This window comes from Neolamprologus multifasciatus, chromosome 22, assembly GCF_963576455.1.
Source record: "Neolamprologus multifasciatus chromosome 22, fNeoMul1.2, whole genome shotgun sequence".
Lineage (NCBI taxonomy): Eukaryota > Metazoa > Chordata > Actinopteri > Cichliformes > Cichlidae > Neolamprologus > Neolamprologus multifasciatus.
In genome coordinates, this window is record NC_140459.1 from 35202325 (window position 1) to 35222584 (window position 20260).

General features: G+C 44.0%; 1 protein-coding gene across 2 annotated transcripts; it reads right to left on the minus strand.

Moving 5' to 3' along the window:
- Positions 1 to 4280: 4280 nt before the first annotated feature.
- On the minus strand, positions 4281 to 19633 carry LOC146493916 (uncharacterized). 2 transcript variants are annotated; one of them, XM_085148989.1, is made up of 5 exons: positions 19393 to 19613; positions 11210 to 11296; positions 10472 to 10644; positions 6073 to 6137; positions 4281 to 4938 (listed from the first exon to the last, which is right to left on the minus strand). In XM_085148989.1, exons 1-5 carry the CDS (start codon positions 19463 to 19465, stop codon positions 4932 to 4934), a joined length of 405 nt encoding a protein of 134 aa, XP_085005115.1. In that variant the 5' UTR covers positions 19466 to 19613; the 3' UTR covers positions 4281 to 4931. The 2 variants fall into 2 exon arrangements, 1 of the variants encoding a protein (XP_085005115.1); XR_014871990.1 differs by having other exon boundaries at positions 6073 to 10644; positions 19393 to 19633.
- Positions 19634 to 20260: the final 627 nt, after the last annotated feature.

Genomic DNA, 20260 nt, shown 5'->3' on the forward strand with positions numbered 1-20260 from the left:
GAGGGCGGGGCGGCGGGGGGGTCTCTGGCTGGAGCAGCGTCTAATAACCAACTCGCAAAATAAAACAAAATAAAAACAAACCAACAAACACGAAAACACCAGACATCATGATACAGACTTATAATTTGCACCGATGTTTTTTCGAAATTCTGTACACGAAAAGTGAGCGCGAGAGCCCTCGGTGCGCCTGCTCGCTGCTGAAGTCAAAGTAAACTTTATTGTCATCTCCGGTACATACAGTCAGTATATAGAGAGACGACGAGGCTCCAGTTACAGCAGTGCAAGTAAACAAACAATAAATATAAGAAGAGTAAGAAAATAAATATACACTTTAGGACTCGGGGTAAAGGATCAATAACAATTTAAAATTTATATTTTACAGCTGATGATTTAATGTCTTACACACAAGCCGTCGAAAGGGGAGGGGCTTCCAAATAGAGCACTTTTCATTTATAATGCCCAAGCCCATTATGTATTCATGATTTGAATCCTGGGTTGTGTGAAATCCCAGAAATAAACCTTAGACAAAGTGAATCTGTGAACTAAGGTGTAGGTGTGTTAGATCATGTTGTGGTGATCCTCGGGTTGGGGGATTTCTGTTCATACTGGAGTGCAAAATTAAAACCAATGGAAGATGGACAAGAAAAGTTCAAAGTCATCAGGTGCTCAGTTTAGAAAAAAGAGAAAAGAAGAGGAGGAGAAATGAGCAACAGATGCAGGTAAGCAGACGTGTGATTGGATAATGGCAGGTCATCCTGAACCAATCAGAATCAGAATACTTTATTAATCTCTAAGGAAATTATGTGAGTTACAGTTGCTCCAAGAAGAAATGGTAAAAATAGCAACAGTAACAGACTAAACTCCAAACAATATATTATGTTACAGATTGTAATATTTATTAGTCATTGTCAATTGTTGATTTGTCCTGTTCTCATTGTATGAGGAATTATGATGGCTGTTTGGTAGCCGTTTGTATACTATGCATACTTTCTCTCTCTTCGTGTGTGTGTGTGTACAACAGTTTTATGTTAATGTACAATCCTTAATATATTTTGTGTGTGTGTGTGTGTGGGGGGGGGGGGGGGGGCGCGCCAGAGGGAGTGTTCGCCCAGGGCGCCTAACAGGCTAGGACCACCACTGTGTGCGTATGTGTGTGTGCGTGTGCGTGTGCGTGTGCGCTTGCGTGTGCGTGTGCGTCCGTGTGTGTGTGTCTACAGGACTCTGCATGGACACGTGTCAGACCTTAACCTTCATACTGAGGACGTTTAGATTAAAAGGACGTTGCTGTGGAAACTGTGGGCTGATTGTGACACATGGAGGAGCACACCACAGCAGACACCAGTTTCTTCTTTGTGTAGTTTGTGTAGTGTGAATATTTCAGGTGTTTACCTTCCAGTGTTGTTGTGATTTGTCTCTGTGAGAATAAAGCTGAGCTGTTGTAAAAGCTGGAGCTGATTTCTTCTCCTGTTTTCTGTGTTTACATGATGAAATCGTTCAATCCAGAGTCAAACTCTTCTTGCAGGTTTGGGCTCCGCGTTGTCGTGCAGCTTCCTCCTGGACTGAAATAACTTCTCCGCCTGAGGCATCCATCAGCTTCTCCTCCTCTGCATCTTCATCAACACTCACTGTGACTTCTGACACTGACGTCGTTTTCCTGGTCAGCAGACACCTCCGATCACGATCAATCCGCCGTCGCCGACACCAGAAATAAACCCAAAATGTGTGAAGCTGGAAGGCTTCATGCAGAGAATAAGAGGGTGTTGCTCTGAGTTTGTAATGCCATTGTCACTATTACACGCAGTCTGTCAGAGTCAGAGGCTCGTTTATCAGGACAAATGACGTCTTGATCTGTAGATAAAGACACAGCAGGTAGAAATAAATAAAATGTAAGTTAACAAATATGTACATGCAGAAGATGTGCAGACCAGCAGCCTTCAACACACGTTTGTAGCTCTGCAGGAATTCTGTATAGTGTCGTTGCCTCTGGCTGGGTTTTGCACAAAAGGTTGTTTGTATTTTATTTCCTTTTAACACAACAGGATAGCAGCAGGATGAGACAAAGACAACACAAACTGTGAAATGGTATTAGGAATAGGAGGATGGCAGGGATGTGTGTGAGGTGCAAAGAGCTGCTGTGTGAGAAGGTTTAACGTAACATGTTTTTCTGTCAGTCGTCAGATAAAAGAAAGAACATTAAATGATAACAGAAGATCCTCTAATATGCTGCAATTTAAAGATGTACACACGTACAACCCCCTAACATCTACTATTAAAATTACACACACATACACAGGAGGCCTGAGATCTGCTGTTGATTATAAGCTGTCACACAAACACACGTCTGTGTCAAAAGTTTGGACCTTCTCATTTAATGGTTCTTCTTTATTTTTACTACGAGCCCCTGATCATCACGTCAGTGGAGAGAGTGGACAGCTTCCAGTACCTGGGTGTCCACATCACTCTGTCATCGTCCTGCAACATCAACACCCTGGTTACGAAAACCCGCCAGCGTCTCTTCTTCCTCAGAAGACTTAGAGACGTCCATCATGCGGTTGACGGTGCTCAAGAACTTCTACTCCTGCATCATCGAGAGCGTCCTGACGGGAAACATCTGCACCTGGTTTGGGAACAGCACCAAGCAGGACAGATGTGCAAAGAGTGGTGAAGGCATCATTTGATCAGAACTTTCCGACCTGCTGTCCAGGACTGGACTCTCGTTCACCGACACACTCTGTTTATCTGCACACTTCTTATCATTTCTCTCTTCAATTGTTATTTGCACATTTTTTTACTGTAAGTTAAAATCTGTCAATTCTGTCATGATCTGTAAATTCTTTACTGTTGTTTAATGTCTGCCACTGCACAGCAACAAGCATTTCAACACATGTCATACTGTGTATGACGTCTTCAGCGTCCTCGATCGACAGTCCTGCCAGACACACGATCCTCCATTTCTGCCACCCGTCCATCGTGTATCTGGCAGGGAAAGTCCCTCCAGGGCACTCGGCTCTCCCGAGCTCAGACTTCTCGTTGAGAAGAGGGTGTCAATAGCATTCAGAGACCAGTTGATCAAATCCATAATTCTCTTTTAGGTTTTAGAGAACGACAGTGAGAGAGTGTTCGAGGGAAAGTAACACACATGAGACAGACAAGGACACAGAGGCTAAGCAGGGAAGATAAGGGAGAGGAGAAAAGTGTGACCGCCTTCACCAAGAGCCAAGAGAGATGTCATACAGCTTTGTTTGACAGAAGGAGAAAATCTTTTGTTCATTTGTTTGTTTCTACATGAGCTTTGATCATTCTCTGATTAAGCTCAGCTATTGAACGGCGTATATTTTAAAGTAAAGGCTGTAAAACCAAGTTAGTACAAACGTCACTAATGTCACATGACTTTGCCGACATGTGGCCAACAGGAATGTTTTAATGTTCTTCGTTATTAAACATTTGCACATAAATAAGTGACATAATATTCAGTACTTACTTAAAGTTTACTCTTCGGCGCCCCTCACCCGCTGTTTTTTTTCGGCAAAATTATCCACACCACCGCCGCGCTATGCATTCTGGGATATGTTGGGCTACGAAGTCTACACCGCCACGTCCTTAAAATTCAGGGAAATGAAGGACGCGTTTGAGGGCCGCATTTCGAGCAGCCTTAGAATTGGGACAGCCTTCGTCGCGTCGCGGTGACGTAATCGGCCTTAAAATGCGGCCTTTAAGGCTGCAGACTCTGGATTGGGACACAGCCTCTGTGTCCGTGTTGTGATCTACCCTCATTCATTCTGTGTTTTCTGGCTGTCTGCGTAAGTTGATTTGGAAGTTTGCTACTTTTTGAGTTCAGCATTAAAGCTGTATTTAAGTTCACCTTTGGTTTCCGTGAGTCTGCATTTTGGGTCCTTTTCCTGCCTGCATATGACTCTCTGAGTCCTTGGTATTTCTCCAGCTTCTCGTGTTCCTTCTTCCTGATGTTGCTGTCGTTGGGAACCGCTGCATCGATCACTACGGCCGTCTTCTTCATCTCTGCCATAGGAAGCCCTTTTGGATGCGAGCTGACACATTCACAAACCTATAGAAGGTGTTTTCTTCTTCATGCTGATTTTCTGTCAAACTTATTTTGCTGCTACATCTGAAACGTTTTGGAAAATGTTTATTTTTTTAATAAAAATAATTTCCAGCATGTTGTCGATGGGACTGCAGTTTTGTTTTTTCGAACAGGAAGATCAAACATCCAAACAATCAAACATGTCGCTGAGAAACGGATGATTGTAACCATGGAGGACCACTTTAAATACTTCATCTTTAATATGTTTATATATAAATGTATCTGCAAATATGTTCATTCATACAATCATGTTTTTATTCTGTCGCTTTTGTGGCTTTTTATGCAAACAAACAGGATTTAGAGGGAAACTGTAAACAGCACAATCAAAAAAATAAATCTGATTAAACTGTGGATCCAAATCCGCTCCTGGATCCTGAACATGAACAGATGCAAACATTTGCACACTGACGGTTCTGTTGTAATAGACATTTCAGTTCAGCCAACATCACTTATTGGAGAAAAATGAAGCAGGGACGAGCTCCAGGCCCCCGCTGACCCATGAACATGTTTATTCTGTAACACAGTGATTGTTTGCACTCAACTACAAACACTCGTGTTGTTTGTTTGCACAATAAGGACACAAAATAACTTCATATTGTCTTTAAAAACATCTTTTTATTACAAATATAAACATCTTTTCTAAAGTATGGCTTAATCAGCAGTTCCATTAAAAAACGTCTTTACGAATAATAAAAATGTCACCACGTAGTGAAATCTTCGTTTGTCTGCAAACTTTCTCTGAAATGTTCAGGAAAGAAGCTCTGTGATTGGTCCACCTGCTCCCATGAGGAGCCATGTTCAGTGAGGACGGCGCTGAGGGTCTCCACACCTGTCACCAGCTGCAACATGAAAAACATCAAATCAAACATCAAACTGTGCAAATTCAAAGAAAACCAAACGCCTTGTAACGTGTGGTGGAGATGAAGCCAGCGTGGAGGTGTGCAGGTGAGTGAACGAGCCACGACTTTCCACGAGTCGCTTGTTTGAAATATTACAAATAAAACAGCCAAACCACACCTTACTCGAGAGCACACTAGTGCACCTACAGAGGATCCATGTCAGAGATGGTTTAACGAAGAAGAAGAAAAAGGGGGTGACCTACCAGCCATGACACAAGAGGCGCCACCATGTGGCGATACACTGTATTACAACAGCCACAACAGCAACTGTTACAGCCTGAATGTTTGTTTCCATCCATTCATGCTGTGACAACAGAAGCTGATTGGTCAGCAGCTTTCATCTACTTAGACTGACATTTGTGCATTTCCATGTTTAAGCACATATTATATTTTGACAAATCAACTGTATTAAAGATTACACACATGTGACCGAAAAGAGCAAAGTCAGCCCAAACAGATCTGGAGACTTAAATAATTTGCATATAATTACCGAAACAAGCTTTGGATAAATATATTTCCTGTGGTCAGCCCGTGAAACAAAGACGCTCCAGTGGGAGCTGAAAAATACTAAAAGTAGAAAATCTGACATTTCTATGATTTTCATTTATTCATGAACTAAAAGGAACAAAAGACTCCACGTGGAAGAAGAAGAAGGAAACCTTTCCTCCTGACAGCACACAAACTTTCATTCAGCAACTTTTATCTGATTGAATCATTGGAAATGCCAGACTCACACACACCACAGACACACTTCCAACTTTTTATCAAGTTGTTGTAACATTTGGATTCATTATTAAAGCTAAAACTCTGTTAATACTGAACTCGTTGGGCCTCCATGAAGTCTTTGTTTTTATGACTCCAACAGCAAAAAGTTTCAGGTTTAACTGACCTGGGATCAGAGCTGAGCTGCATTTACAGTTCTTACTGAGGAGACTTCAGCTTTAACGCTGCATGTTATGAAGAGTTGGATTCTCCTAATGTTTAAATGATCTGAATGTGTGTGTGTGTGTGTGTGTGTGTGTGTGTGTGTGTGTGTGTGTGTGTGTGTGTGTGTGTGTGTGTGTGTTGGCTCACAGTATGTGTTGCAGCTGCTGCAGGACCAACAGGATCATCAGAGTCCAGAGCAGCGTCCTGATTTCCTGCAGACAGTAAACACATCATCAGCTTGTTAAATGGTTAAATAGTCTTCATCATCATCATCTTCAGTGGGTCATACGTGACATTTGACAACATATTTATTGTTTTTGTGAGAAAGTTTGACCATGAAGCTTGTTAGTTGTTTTGTTATTACTCGTTTACTGTGATTATATGTAAAATAACTGATGGGAATAAATAATTTTTCAGTGCCTCAATAATCTATGCTTTTTTATTAATAAGTGTTATAAAGTTATATAGTGTAGTAGTGGACACAGCCCTGAAAATAAAGGCATGAGACCATGTGTCCTTGGGGAGCAGAGAGCTGCAGACTCTCGCTCTCGCCTGGGAAAAAGTAGATAAGAGCATCTGTGGTGGAAACTTACTGAGACACTGTTGTTTACACTAGAATGAGAGAGCTTCTGTAATAAAGGGGAACACCAGCATTTTGAGATCCGTGGCAACGTGTCGTGAAGGCATCTCCCTTCTAGAAGTGATAAAGTGTTAAATGGTCTCCTGAGCAGTGTGCTGTCTTCCATCGGATGCCTCTGAGGAATCAAAAGAACTCGTGAAGTGTTGATATGACTCTTCATATGTATCACTGCAGGGTCGACCTTACAGTGAAAAGCACCTCGAGGCGACTGTTGTTGTGGTTTAAAACTGAATCTCTTGTTTTTAATGTTCATTCATAACATAACCACAACCGTTTGTTCTGCTGAGTGTGGACTGAGTGCACCAGTTAGTGACATGTTGTCACTGTTTGGTGTTGTTGTGCTAATAAAGCTTCATCCTGTGGTTGTGTGTGAAACGCAGGAACAGAGATCTCCGTCTCCTCTGTTTGTGCCGCACGGTGATGCTTCTGCTCTGAATAATGAAGAGTTGTTATTCTCATTGTTCCAGATGAAGGTCTGCAGCGATCTGATGTCATATCCCGTTAAGACCACTAGGTGTCGCTTTTGGTTTGTTTCCAATAAACAGAAGTTTGTTGTGTTTTCCACATCTATGCTGTTTTTGAGGTTGTATTTAAATGATCAGAAGTGTTACTGTTGTGTTTATTTCTTCTTTGCTGATTGTTGTGTGTAATTGTTTTACTCTTTGCGTTTGCGCGGTCACTCGTGATGCTCTTTGAAGGACTTTTGTTAAAGCTGCTGTATGAATAACGTTTGATTTAAATGTTTTTACTGATCCAGACAAATCAGAGCACAAATCACAGGCTGTGGACCTCGTAGGAGGGGAGAGGGCACAGCTCACCCACTGGACATTGGACGTCAGGTCTATATTAGGTCTGTTGGTCCATGACCAATTCTGGACATCTATAGGACGTCCAACAGTGACCCAACCTGGACACGTATTTGGACATTGTGGAGAGGTGCAGGAAATGTACATGATTAATAAATGCAATATTTTTTAATTTACAAATGTCAAGATTGTCATTATCGACATGACATGAATATGGATAACTAACTCACTCACTATGTGTTAACAGACCTCTCTGTATTGAATCATATCTGTTATTAACCTCTGTCTCTCTTCCACAGCATGTCTTTATCCTGTCTTCCTTCTCTCACCCCAACCAATCACAGCAGATGGCCCCGCCCCTCCCTGAGCCTGGTTCTGCTGGAGGTTTCTTCCTGTTAAAAGGGAGTTTTTCCTTCCCACTGTCACCAAAGTGCTGCTCATAGGGGGTCATATGATTGTTGGGTTTTTCTCTGTATCTATGAAGCGCCTTGAGGCGACTTTTGTTGTGATTTGGCGCTATATAAATAAAATTGAATTGAATATGGATAACTATGTCTTAGCCTGTTGATTCATTCATGTGGATCATTTTTGGTTATTTTACATTTTACTGATTTTCTTTAAATGTTTAATTTATTTTAGTTAATCAGCTTATTTGTTTGTAACCAGGTTAAAATGGTCATTTATTAAAATATGTGTTTCATAAGTTTAAAAGAGCATTTGCATTATAAAAGGTTCATTTTTAAGTATCCTGTTTTATTGTGAAAAGCCTTGTCAGAGGCGTGAATGGTGCTGTGATGGTCGCCTGCTCCAAGAGACGTTGTGACAGAAAGTATGAGAGGTTTGTTCATCAGCTGGACCATCTGCTCGACGCTCTTTGTGCACATCTGGAAAACTGTCTGCAGATCACGGGGGATTACATACATGTGGCAGCGTTATGAAAACGATGTCTAAAAGGAGTCTCCGTTTTTAAAAGACTTGTACAACAACCAAATTTGGACTATTTGGAGCGCGTACACAGAGGTCCTACCGACAGCAGCAGACAGAGGACGTCAAACAAAACAGACGTCGCCTGGCGTCACAAAACAACCCCTCAGTTGTTTCGCCTCGAGGCTCTTTGTACTGGAAGGCACAGAGAAAACTCCAACAATCATATGACCTCCTACGAGCAAGCGCTTTGGTTACAGTGAGAAGGAAAAACTCCCTTTTAACAGGAAGAAGGGGGGGGATACAGACATGCAGTGGAAGAGAAACATATTTTAAAATTTTTTAATTCATAAACTGGGAGTTAAGTGAAGCCGTGTGTGGTTTTCTGAGTTTAAACCTGAAGGTTTGACTCAGGTTTTGGTGAACCAGGAGGCTCAGCAGAGTTTTCAGCCTGACCACAGAAACCTGACGGGACACAGAGGCAGGATTATGAAATGTTTTCCTCACAGAGATCATCAGCAGTTTGTGAACTCGTTTCTTCTTCTGTGCTGCAGATTTATGGTTCTTTTGTGAGTTAATGAATGCTGGAACTCAACCAAAGTGAACTTGACAAGACCAAGAACAGCAGACCTCAGATCAGCTCGATGTTTGAACATGAACCTTTGCTGTCCTCTTTCTGCTGTTTTTTCTTCTTCTCTGTTTTTTTACTGCACTCGAGTTGTTTTTATTCACGTTGTGCTTGTTGGTGCCAGCAGAGATCAGACATATTCTTTTTTACACAAAGCAGATGGGCTCAGTCTGCAGGCAGCTGCTCAGTCAGCACATCTATAAATACCAGCAGAGCTCAGCTTGGATGTGGATCAGCAGGTCCTGCAGCTCCGATCCAAACCTGGAGCTGAGGAATCCTGAAGGAGCTCAGCAGAAGCTAAAGAGTTTGTTTTCCTCAGAACATGTAAAATGGTAAATGGCCTGTATTTGTATGTATATATATTTACTTGGTCCTAAGGACCCCAACGCGCTTTACACAACCAGTCATCCACCCATTCACACACTGGTGATGGCAGCTACATTGTAGCCACAGCCACCCTGGGGCGCACTGACAGAGGCGAGGCTGCCGGACACTGGCGCCACCGGGCCCTCTGACCACCACCAGTAGGTAACGGGTGAAGTGTCTTGCCCAAGGACACAACGACCGAGACTGTCCAAGCCGGGGCTCGAACCGGCAACCTTCCAATAACAAGACGAACTCCCAACTCTTGAACCACGATCGCCCTGAACATGATGGATATCTCTGAACACCGGGCTTCTCCCGGTACGTAGATGCACGTTTGGGTCAATTGAAGGTCGGATGCACAGCCCGTCACTCATTTTCAACACTGATACTGTCTAAACACAACAGGACCCTCCACCACCTTCGCTGTGCACTCACACACCTTTAGTGTGGAAGAAGTGTTGAAGCTGAAAATTACGAAGGTGTTTGAGAGCCACTGAAATGAGAAAAAATTCAGCTGTTTGTTAAGCCAACATTAAAACACATAATTCATTTATACTTGTGATTTCGGCTCAGTATCACCACATAAGACTTTAAAGAGATGCTGTTGTGAACTGGCTCTGTTCAGAAGAGAAACTGGATCAATGAGGATATTTATCAAAGTCACTTTGTTTCACATCTTACAGGCAGGACAACAGGATGAGGGACAGAGGGAGGAAGGTTCAATTAAAGCAGTGAGAAAATAGATAGAGCGACATAATCAGGAGGGGAGAGAGTCTAGGATTCAGGTAAAGTGAATGACTGTAAGCAGTAGCTCATGGTCAAGGGTGGCTGTAGCTCAGGCGGTAGAGCGGGTCATCTACTGATCGCAAGGTTGGTGGCTCGATTCCTGCTTCCCCAGTCTGTGTGCAAGATATTAACCCCAAGTTGCTCTCCGATGCATCCATCAGAGTGTGAACTTAGAAAGCACTTAGAACAACGTGTGAATGGGTGAAAGTTGTATAAAGCGCTTTGAGTACTCAGAAGAGTAGAAAAAAGCGCCATATAAGAACCAGTCCATTTAACAGCTAAAGTGGGACCTTTAATTGCCACAGATGATGTTCTAACAACAGCTGTACCAACCTGCTTCAAAAAACACCAATTTTCAGTCACAGTCAGGCTCCGCCTCTCAATACTCGCGCTTACCAAACATACAGGAAACGGTGCAGTGCTCTGAGCGTTGACCCCCTCTGTTGTTCTTCTTGTAATCACCATGGTTACAGCCACTTCCTCCTCTGGTCCTCCAGTGTCCTCCGTAGTTTCGTCTGGATTGAGGTAGCGCTCCATGAGTCTGTCCAGGTCCTCGCTGCTCGTATTACCTGCAAACACCAACGAACATCCATCAGCTGAGCATCACGTGTCCTCTCAAAGCCAAACCACTCCCATCGTTTCACTGGGAACAGTAACAATAATAATAACTGATAATAAAATGTTTAATGTTCAGTTTGATACATTTTTCTTAGTTTTTGAGTTGATGAATCTTTTTACTTGGATCATTTCAAACATGCAAGTGTAACAAATATGCGACTGAGAACTCAGTTTAGTGCATATTTGTACATGTTGTGTACACTGTTGCTGATATTGTGGCCCATCATAGACCCTCAGCATGCCCCCACCAGGCTGCACGTGTCACACTGACAAACAGTGATTTAAACATCACTCCATGCAGTATTAACATCAAGGTAAAGCTGAAGAATGTCACTACGATGACCTGCTGTGTTTGTGTGCTTAAGAGAACAACATGTCAATAACGAAGAGTCTGAATTAACTTCATGTGTCTGAATATGTTCATATGTAACTGTAATCAAAGAGGCCTGGTTTAGCTCGGTGTTTCAGACGCAGCGACCTCGTGGGAGAGAAATAATTTTCTTAAGAGGGACTTACTGAAGAAGCTGTACTCAAAGGTGGAGTTGTAGTCAGAGTCGTAATCTGGAGACGATGTGAAGTCATCATAATGCTGGGCCCAAGAACCTGAGAGCAAAATGCAGATGAGTGTCTGAGACAGCTTCAGTGTGACAGCGTGAAAGCTCCTCAGCTGAGCTTCACACTGAGACGAACGCTCTGAAACGATCAGGAGAAAAATATTCAAAAGAATCATTTTCCACTTTAGACTGTTTCAAATTGATGTTTCTGTTTCTTTCATTTCTTTTAATTGTGAAAACATTAAATAAAATCAGAATACATATAAGTTTGATTTAAACAAATATGCTTTCTTTACCTGTAATATGACATCGTGGTTATTTTATCCTTTTTATATCCTATTGTGTTAAGAAAGAAAATGAAGCTTTTGATTTATTTATCCTGAATTTAATCTTGTTTCCTGTCACTTTGAGCTCTGTGAAGGTTTGAATCGATCTCCAGTTTCTGTTTTCTTCCAAAATGTGTCAACATATGTCTCTCAGATCATATAAAGATCTTACATCACATGACCAATGAAAAACATGAGCTACAGGGACGTTTCAGTTTGACTTGATTATGAATAGAGAAGCATTCGTCTGTCACTGAGCTGCAGCTGGTAAAGCTGACCTTAAATAATCTAACAGATTCATATTCTGTCTGTATTTAAAACAGGAGACTCTAAGAAATGCTCCATGAGCTCTGGATAACTGTTAAGGTTTGTAAAACGGAGCAGACTCGAGTGAATATGACTCTCTGACCCCGTGAAGCTCCGTGGAGGAGCTGTCTCATATTTTCAGAGGTTTGGATTGTTTCCATGCTCCATGCATCAAAGTTATTTCTCCACTGGCCTCAGAAGAAACTGTGGGGAGTGTTTGTCTTCAGAGGTGAGCCTCAGCATGTTTTCACAGACGTATTATTGTTATGAATCTATCTGCTCTCGAACAGCCTGGACGCCACGTTCGCCGCACCTTGTTTCACGTTATTAACATTTCCAACAGTGACCTTCTCCAGCTGTGAGCTTTACTGCAAACGTGAAGTTAAATCACACAGCAGAGGCGTCGTAGCTATGCTGTGTTGTCTAACACTGCACAGGTGTAGAACAAGTTTAACCTTCAACTTTACCAAATCGAACATTTTATTCAACAAATGAGTGAAAGCTGCAGCTCTGGAGCCAATCCCAGTGAGCACAGGGCGAGAGGAGGGGGACACCCCGGACGGGTCCCCAGTCTGTCACAGAGAGACAACCATTCACACCTCTGGGTAGTTTGGAGTTTGCAGTTAACCCAACCCCACTCACTGCATGTCTGTGGACTGTGGGAGTACACGGGAGAACATGCACACTCCACACAGGAAGACCTGATGCTGGAGCTGAACTCAGGACCTTCTGGCTGTGAGGCAACAGTGATGTAGTCAAAGGAGCTTGCAAAGAAAAGCGTCTGGACTTCTTTAAGTTACTTGAAGACGTTTCACCTTCATCCGAGAAGCTTCTTCAGTTCTAAGGTCAAATGGTGGAGAGTCCCAGATATAAACCTAGTGGGAGTTTCCCCCCACAGAGGGACAAAAGGACCCCCTGATGATCCTCTAATCACCTGAGCCAAGGTGTGGAACTGGGTGTGGGTCCCAATCAGCCAGAGTTTCAGGTGAGTTCATTGTGAAACCTGGCCCCACCTTATCATGTGATTTCCTGAGGTCAGATGGCCCAGGATGTGAGTGGGCGTTAAGGCGTCTGGGAAGGGATCTCAAAACTGGATTATAGATGCAGAGAGTTGGTGTCGTAAACCACCGCCTCTGTTCAAAGATGGTCGCTCACAGTGGACATAGATGCTTCTTTCACTCCTCTTTCAAACCATCTGTCCTCTCTGTCCAAAATGTGAACATTGGCATCCTCAAAGAGTGACCTTTGACCTTTAGATGCAGATGGACAGCTGAGTCTTGTCCTGTGGAGGTCGCTCTTCTGTGTTGTGCCATGCGCTTGTGAAGTGGCTGTTTGGTCTCTCCAATGTAGAGGTCTGGGCATTCCTCGCTGCTGTACAGCAAACACCACATTGTTAAGTCTGTGTTTTGGCGTTTTGTCTTTCGGGTGAACCAGTTTTTGTCTGAGTGTGTTGCTGGGTCTGAAGTACACCAGGATGTCATGCTTGGAGAAAACCCTCCTGAGTTTCTCTGATACACCGGCTACATAGGGGATGATAATGTTGTTGCGTCTGTCCTTCTTATCCTCCCTCGCTGGTGTCTGATCTTCTTTTCTGTGCCTCTTTGCTGACTTTAAAAACGCCCATTTAGGATAGCCGCACGTTTTGAGTGCTTCCTTTACATGTGTGTGTTCCTTCTTTTTCCCTTCAGGCTTAGAGGGAACATGTTCTGCCCGGTGGTGTAGGGTCCTAATTACTCCAAGTTTGTGTTTCAGAGGGTGATGGGAGTCAAACAGGAGGTACTGGTCCGTGTGTGTGGGCTTCCGGTAAACTTCGATGTTGAGGTTGCCGTTCTCTTCAATGTGCACAGCGCAGTCCAGGAAAGGCAAACAGTCGTCCTTTGTGTCTTCCCTGGTGAACTTGATGTTTTTATCCACAGCGTTGATGTGCGCAGTGAAGTGTCATCATCGTGGTTTTGGTTTGATTTGGTGTCACTGCTGTCTTCAGCTAACCTTGGCTCAGTCAGGCGAGACTAGAGAAATCACCTGATATGATCAGTACGATCAGCTTCCTTTCCTGGTTTGCTGAGCATCAAGACATGCTGAGTGCTGACTTTTGGCTTTGACGTGAGATCCAGATGCTGCTCTGAGATTTTGAACTAACATTTCCTGCTTTCTGTAACAAAGACGTGAGCCCAGAACGACGTGACCGGGTCAACTTTGGTCACCACAGGTTATAAACAGGGCCTGAAGGGTGCTGGGCTTGTTTCTCAGACAGCAAAGTGTAATGAGCTGGAACATTCATAGTAAGACAGCTTTAAAGGTTTTCACTGTGTGAGTTAAACGTTTCCATCACAGCTGAAGGATTTTGGACGTTTCTTCCTGCCGTGTGACTGATGTGAAGAGACACGAGCCTCGCACAGGACACGGCCGAGCGTCCGCAGACAGCAGAGGGCGTCTCACAGAAAACATGTTTACCACGAAGAAGGACAAACTGCTCTTAGATCAGCACATCTGGAAAACATGGACGATTCAGGAAAACGCATGAAGAGTCGGAAACTCAAAGCAAGTCATGTGAAGGTCATCACTGTGGGAACAACATGGATATTCAGCACACAGGAAGGTTTTTAAACATGAAATATAGATTCCTGTGGTCTCAAAACTGAGTTTCTGTCTAGGAAAAGTCGGGAAAGTTGGGAAAGACGGGAATAAAAGGCTCAGATTTGGATGTCATAGTTAAAAACATGGACTTCTCTACTTCACCTGAGCACTCAAAGCATTTTGCCTCATTCACGCACTCACACACATTCATGCAAGCATGTATGTATACATGAGCGCTACGGGCGCCCTGACACAACCAGCAGGGGGCGCTGATCCTCCGCTCTGTGCCACTGAAGCAGGTGGATCGAGGCGCTGACATAAGAGGACCAGTCGCAGAGGGAAGAGCGATGAGAAAAGCCTTCAGTCACATTCTGGTGGGAATCCTGGTCCCCACGGATGCTCCTCTTCCTCCCTCACATACATCAGCTGAGCCCAGAGTTTCTCTGGGAAAAAGTTTCTGCTCCCTGTCTGGACACCATCAAACTGATTCATGAAAGAGTCTCAGTCTTATCTCCACAAACACGAATAAAACTTCACTTCCTGTTCACTCTGCAGCTCGTTAAACCCACTTTGTCACAAGTTCAGTCCTCTAACGGTGATCTGTCTAAACAGCCTGTGGCTTTGACACATCAGGAAAACCATCTGCTGTCGTCTGATGAATATCAGGCGTTTTACCAAAATGACGCCAGGAGCCAGAAACCAAACTGTAGTTTGGATTCAGGAGAAACAAACTGTAGAGGTCTGCGCAGCACTTTAGTTAACGTTTCGTTTGGGTCCAGCTCTTCCCAACAGTAGCAAAACAACTTAACTCTTTCTGTCATGGCTGTTTCCAGGTCTGGTTTTCTTTAATCGCGCTGCACTGACACGGCTCTACTAAAGTGTGTAATGATGAGTACACAGTGCTGGTTCTGCTGGACTCACTGTGATACTGGAGATTACAGCATCATGATTCCTGCTGGTGTTGTAAAATAGTTCGTGTCATATTTATCTGAAAGATCTTTACTGTTTTTGTGACGTCTGCCTGGTGGCGTCCCTCAGGGATCTGTCCTGGGTCCAGGTCTCTTTTTGCTCTATATTTTCCCCCGAGGCCAAAATCATTAGGCGTTACAAAAATATCTCCAATCATCTCTGTTGACATTCACTTATGCTGTTCTTTCAAAGTTTTATAGATTGTCCAGTTTAAGTAATGGCCTGTCAGACATCGAGCCATCAAACGACAATTTCTCCAGCTAAACTTTCAGAAAAGAGAAACTTTGATTACTGATAACATGATTTCAGAAATCAGGCAGCGCGTCAGCTTCTTAGACTCTTCTGCTGAACTGAGCCTCAGACTCCTCGGTTTAATGTGGTGAGAGCATCTCTGAGCTGTTTCTATCACATAAGGAACATTTCAGCCTGCTGGTGTCAGAGGCTGAACCCGAGCTTCCTGTTTGCATTACTGTAACTTGTTTTTAATTAATCAGCTTTGGATCGTCTGCAGACTGTGCAGGAAGCTGCGGCGAGACTTTTAACTGCCACTGCCACATCTCCAGGTTTGGCTTCATTGTTTGCCAGTAAATTTTAGGTTTCACTATGTTGGTTTAAACCTGTAGGATCCTACATGCTCAAGCTCCCAGTATATCAAGCTCCCCAGTATATCAAGCTCCCCAGTATATCAAGCTCCCCAGTAATCAAGCTCCCCAGTAATCAAGCTCCCCAGTATATCAAGCTCCCCAGTATATCAAGCTCCCCAGTATATCAAGCTCCCCAGTATATCAAGCTCCCCAGTATATCAAGCTCCCCAGTATATCAAGCTCTCCAGTATATCAAGCTCCCAGTATATCAAGCTCCCAGTATATCAAGCTCCCCAGTATATCAAGCTCCCAGTATATCAAGCTCCCCAGTATATCAAGCTCCCCAGTATATCTGTGAGCTGCTGAAACCAGCTGTGATTGGGCAGCGTGTACAGACTCCACTGACAAGCTTGTTTTCTGTTTTACATTGTTATATATTTTATATTCGTCTCTTATTTTACTGTGAAGCACTTTGTGATTTATCTGTGACAAACGCTGCATAAATACATTTTACTTACTTAGTTACATAAAAACAGCTGCTGGACTGCACTTGATCCTGAAACATGCAAACATGAGGACAGGAACTCTGAAACCTCAGCTGACCTCTGAAGGTCTGAATAGAAACTCAACATGATGCCTGGATTCTCTAATTAACACACAAATGGAAGCACAGCTGCTCTGCAGTTACAGTTTCCACCTCAGAGCTGCAGCCATCAGTCTGCCAGGAATGAGTTTGAACTGGACACTTCCTGTTCGGCCTCCTTCACTGGGTTTGATAGAAAGTCTGTGGTCAACAACAGCATTTACACATCTGTCGTAGTGCCAGAAGCCCAACACCAGGACAGGACAGAGTCCAGCCAGTTTGACCAAACATCCATTTGACAGTTTGGAAAAGAAAAGACGCGACTCTCTGTTTCAACATCCTGTTCAAGCACACTTAAGAGATCGACCCACATCACATCTACTGGCTGAGTTACAGCCCAGAGTCCTCGTTTCACTCTAAATAACTCTTCAAGGTGTAAATGTGGGAGAACACATGAGGTCTGTGATGATCGGGCAGATCTGATCCATGTCGACCAACATGTTACGCCTGCTCTTTTACACGGGATTAAAGGTGCACACAAACACCCAGCACAAGTGTCGGGTCGATGATGCGCCGACGTATCACGCTCACTGTGGATGAGGGCGAATGTGGCTCCAGAGGCTCTGAGAGTCTGTAGGAGAGTTTCACACTGTGCACATGTGACTTTAATTTTCTGTTTCTCACATTTCAATAAGCTCACACACGGTTTTAGGGGCTGGGGGGGATGGGAACTGTGGGGGTGGATTATTAATTGTTTCCAAACAGGAAGTCTGTCATCTTTAACAGCCTGTCAATCACAAAGGTGCATTATACAGGAGGAAATGAAGACCAGCTGACACACACACACACACACACACACACAAGTTTGAATTTCACAACAAAAGTATTTCAATTAGAAGAAACTTTGCAGAAACATGTAGGAAACTTGTGTTAGGTCGATTCTTTCTCAGCGTTGCATTGCTGGGAAAAGGTTTCTGTTTCCTCTGAAACGGCTACCAGCTCGGTCACAAACGGCTGTGGATGGAACGCCGTTGTTCAGCAGCGTTCATCACCAGTCAGCCAGTGTGGTTTGTGTTGTTCACTGTGGCACTATCGGCACACTCGGAGCTCACGAGTGAGGGCTGAGGTCAGGACTTCAGGCAGGCTGATCCCTCCTCTGCACTGTAGCCTGGGACAAATCTGCTCGGTGGGGTCGAGCGTTGTCGTGGTGGAGGAGAGAGTTCAGGCACAGACTGTGGAGATCATATTGATATCTCTGCATTTAGAGCTTGCTTTCACACCATCACAGTGACTCCACCAAAGGCTGTCACCCTGTAGGTACAGTGGTAAGGTGCCGCCTCGTTTTCTTTCTATGTTTGTCACACTTAAATGTTTCAGTTCATCGAACAAATTTAAATATCAGACAAAGATAACAAGAGTTTATTATTCAGGTGGAAACCTCCATGTGTGAGAAAGTGATTGTGCCCCAAACCTCATAACTGGCTGCCCCCCCCCCCCCCCCCCCCCCCCCAGCAGCAACAACTGCAATCACACATTTGTGAAAACTGTCACTTTTCCAGCTGTGGGGGAGTTTGCTGCAATGCTTTCACAGTGGGCTGGAAGCTTTATATTCAGCCACGTTGGAGGGATTTTGAGCTTGAACCATTTTTCATGGGCACAGCTTCCATACTCGCCTCTGTTGCTCAGCACACTGATGCATTTCCTTACAAACGTGGCTCAATGTAAGGAGAAACAAAGAGCTACTGAGTGAACTCAGGATTCTGCCGAGGGCATGAGTTCCCACAGGTGGCTGTGAGTCATTTGCCTTTCACAGCATGCAGGAAATAAACAAGTGTACACTTACATCCATGCAGCAGTAACTTCATGAACATGTGGTTGGAGCTCTGTTAACAGGAGCAGCCTCGACCTGCTGCACAGTCCCACCAGCTCAGACAGAAGCCTGAGCTGCTGTTTCCACTGTCAGTGACACTGTTTGGGTTTTTGTCACTAAACATCTCTCACTGATCTTCTCGTGTGTGCTTCAGTTTCACTGGTAATTAGCAAACCTGCCTGGCTGTATGTGCACATTCACGTTCACTCACTGGCACATTTTTGTGATTTTACGCTAATTTACCCCGATTAGTAAATCTGGGACCAAGTCGCCTGTTTGTTGCTTGTTTCAGTGATAAGACAAACAGAAATAGAGCTACAAACACAAAGGGACCTATTCTTGTCTCCTTATTTCCTGTCACCTATCTCCTGCTCCAGTGGTGGATGGTCATGGAATAACGCGGTCTGTGGATGAACCTGCAGGACAGAGGCCGCAGCCACTCTGTGTTCAATCAGAGTAAAGGAGGCATGAAAGGAGCCTTCTTTCATTGTGCTCTGCCCCCCAGCAGGCTTCCACAAGTTAGCCAATCAGAACAGAGTGGGCTTTAAGGAGGAAGGTTTCTGTGCTCTGTCAGCTTTAATCAGATCCAGATTTCTCACAGAGCAACAATCCCCTGCAGGACAGTAAACTAGACATCAGCAGTCGCTGCGTTTTCCATCCTGGTCTAAAAAAAGAGTGTGTTAGAAACTCCAGCATCAGCTGAGATTCATTAACTTTCTGTGAGAATATTAGAGTTAGTGCAATCACAGAGGAAGTGGGGGCTCTAAAACACATGACACTGCTGTTTTCTTACTCAATCACTTTTCCTGTTACACAGACAGAAGGGGGGCTCGTTTCAGCCTGACATACAAACAGAGCCGGGGTGAGGAGGGGGGGCAAACATGTCAAATTCATTCAGAACAGGAAGTAGAACAGCTGCAACAGACTCACCAGGCAACAGCAGCAGCGGCAGCAGCAAGGCTCCAAGCAGATAAAGTGACCTGGGGGAGGACATGACTCCCATGGAGAGACAAAGAAAGACAGAGTGAGGATGAGGATGGTAGAGACAGGGACAGATGGGAGACCTGGAGATGAAGAGAGCAGAGAGAGCAGAGAGAGGTGTGATGGTCTGAGCGACGGAGCTCTGAATGAATATCAACACAGAGAAAAGGGGAGGAGAGAGGGAGCGGGGGAGGAGGATGAGGACACTAAGAAGGTGGGCGGGGGGGGGGGGGGGGGGGTTGGTTTTCCTGCCAAGTTTGTTCCTCGTTTGCCAAACATGAAGAAACAGACAGACATGAATCACAGTGAAAACTGCAGCATTAAAGGGTGCTTCCACAGTCAGGCTAACGTTACACTCCCTCTGTGCAGCCCCACAAAGGAGCAGCTCAACCCGTCCTGAAGGGAGAAAGTTAAGCTGCATTTCACAAAGAAAACGCTGACCTGTGTTTTTCACACAAACATATAAAAATCACCAGGACTGTAAATACAATATGTTTGTTCATCAAATAAAGAGGCAGCGCAGGCACGCACAAACCTGTGTGTGCTTGTGCTGCACTGCTGTCACACAGTGTTGGCTCATTTTAACTTTCTTATTTGTCACAGTTACATGTTTCATCCACAAATATTCATAATAGACAAAAAGCAGCCCTGCAGTGTTGGGGAGTAACAGAGTACATGCACCACCGTTACGTATTTAAAATACAAAATATGAGTAACTGTATTCAGTTACAGTTACCGTTTAAAAAGGTGGTATTCAGAATACAGTTACTTTGTTGAAATAAATGGATTACACGGCGGTTTTTTGTTTTTTGTTCGG

Coding starts and splice junctions, on each gene's coding strand:
- LOC146493916 (XM_085148989.1), bottom strand. CDS start 19,465: ATGGGAGTCATGTCCTCCCCCAGGTCACTTTATCTGCTTGGAGCCTTG. Junction 11,297..19,392: donor GCCGCTGCTGCTGTTGCCTG/GTGAGTCTGTTG, acceptor TTTTGCTCTCAG/GTTCTTGGGCCCAGCATTAT. Junction 6,138..10,471: donor CACCGTTTCCTGTATGTTTG/GTAAGCGCGAGT, acceptor TACTGTCTGCAG/GAAATCAGGACGCTGCTCTG.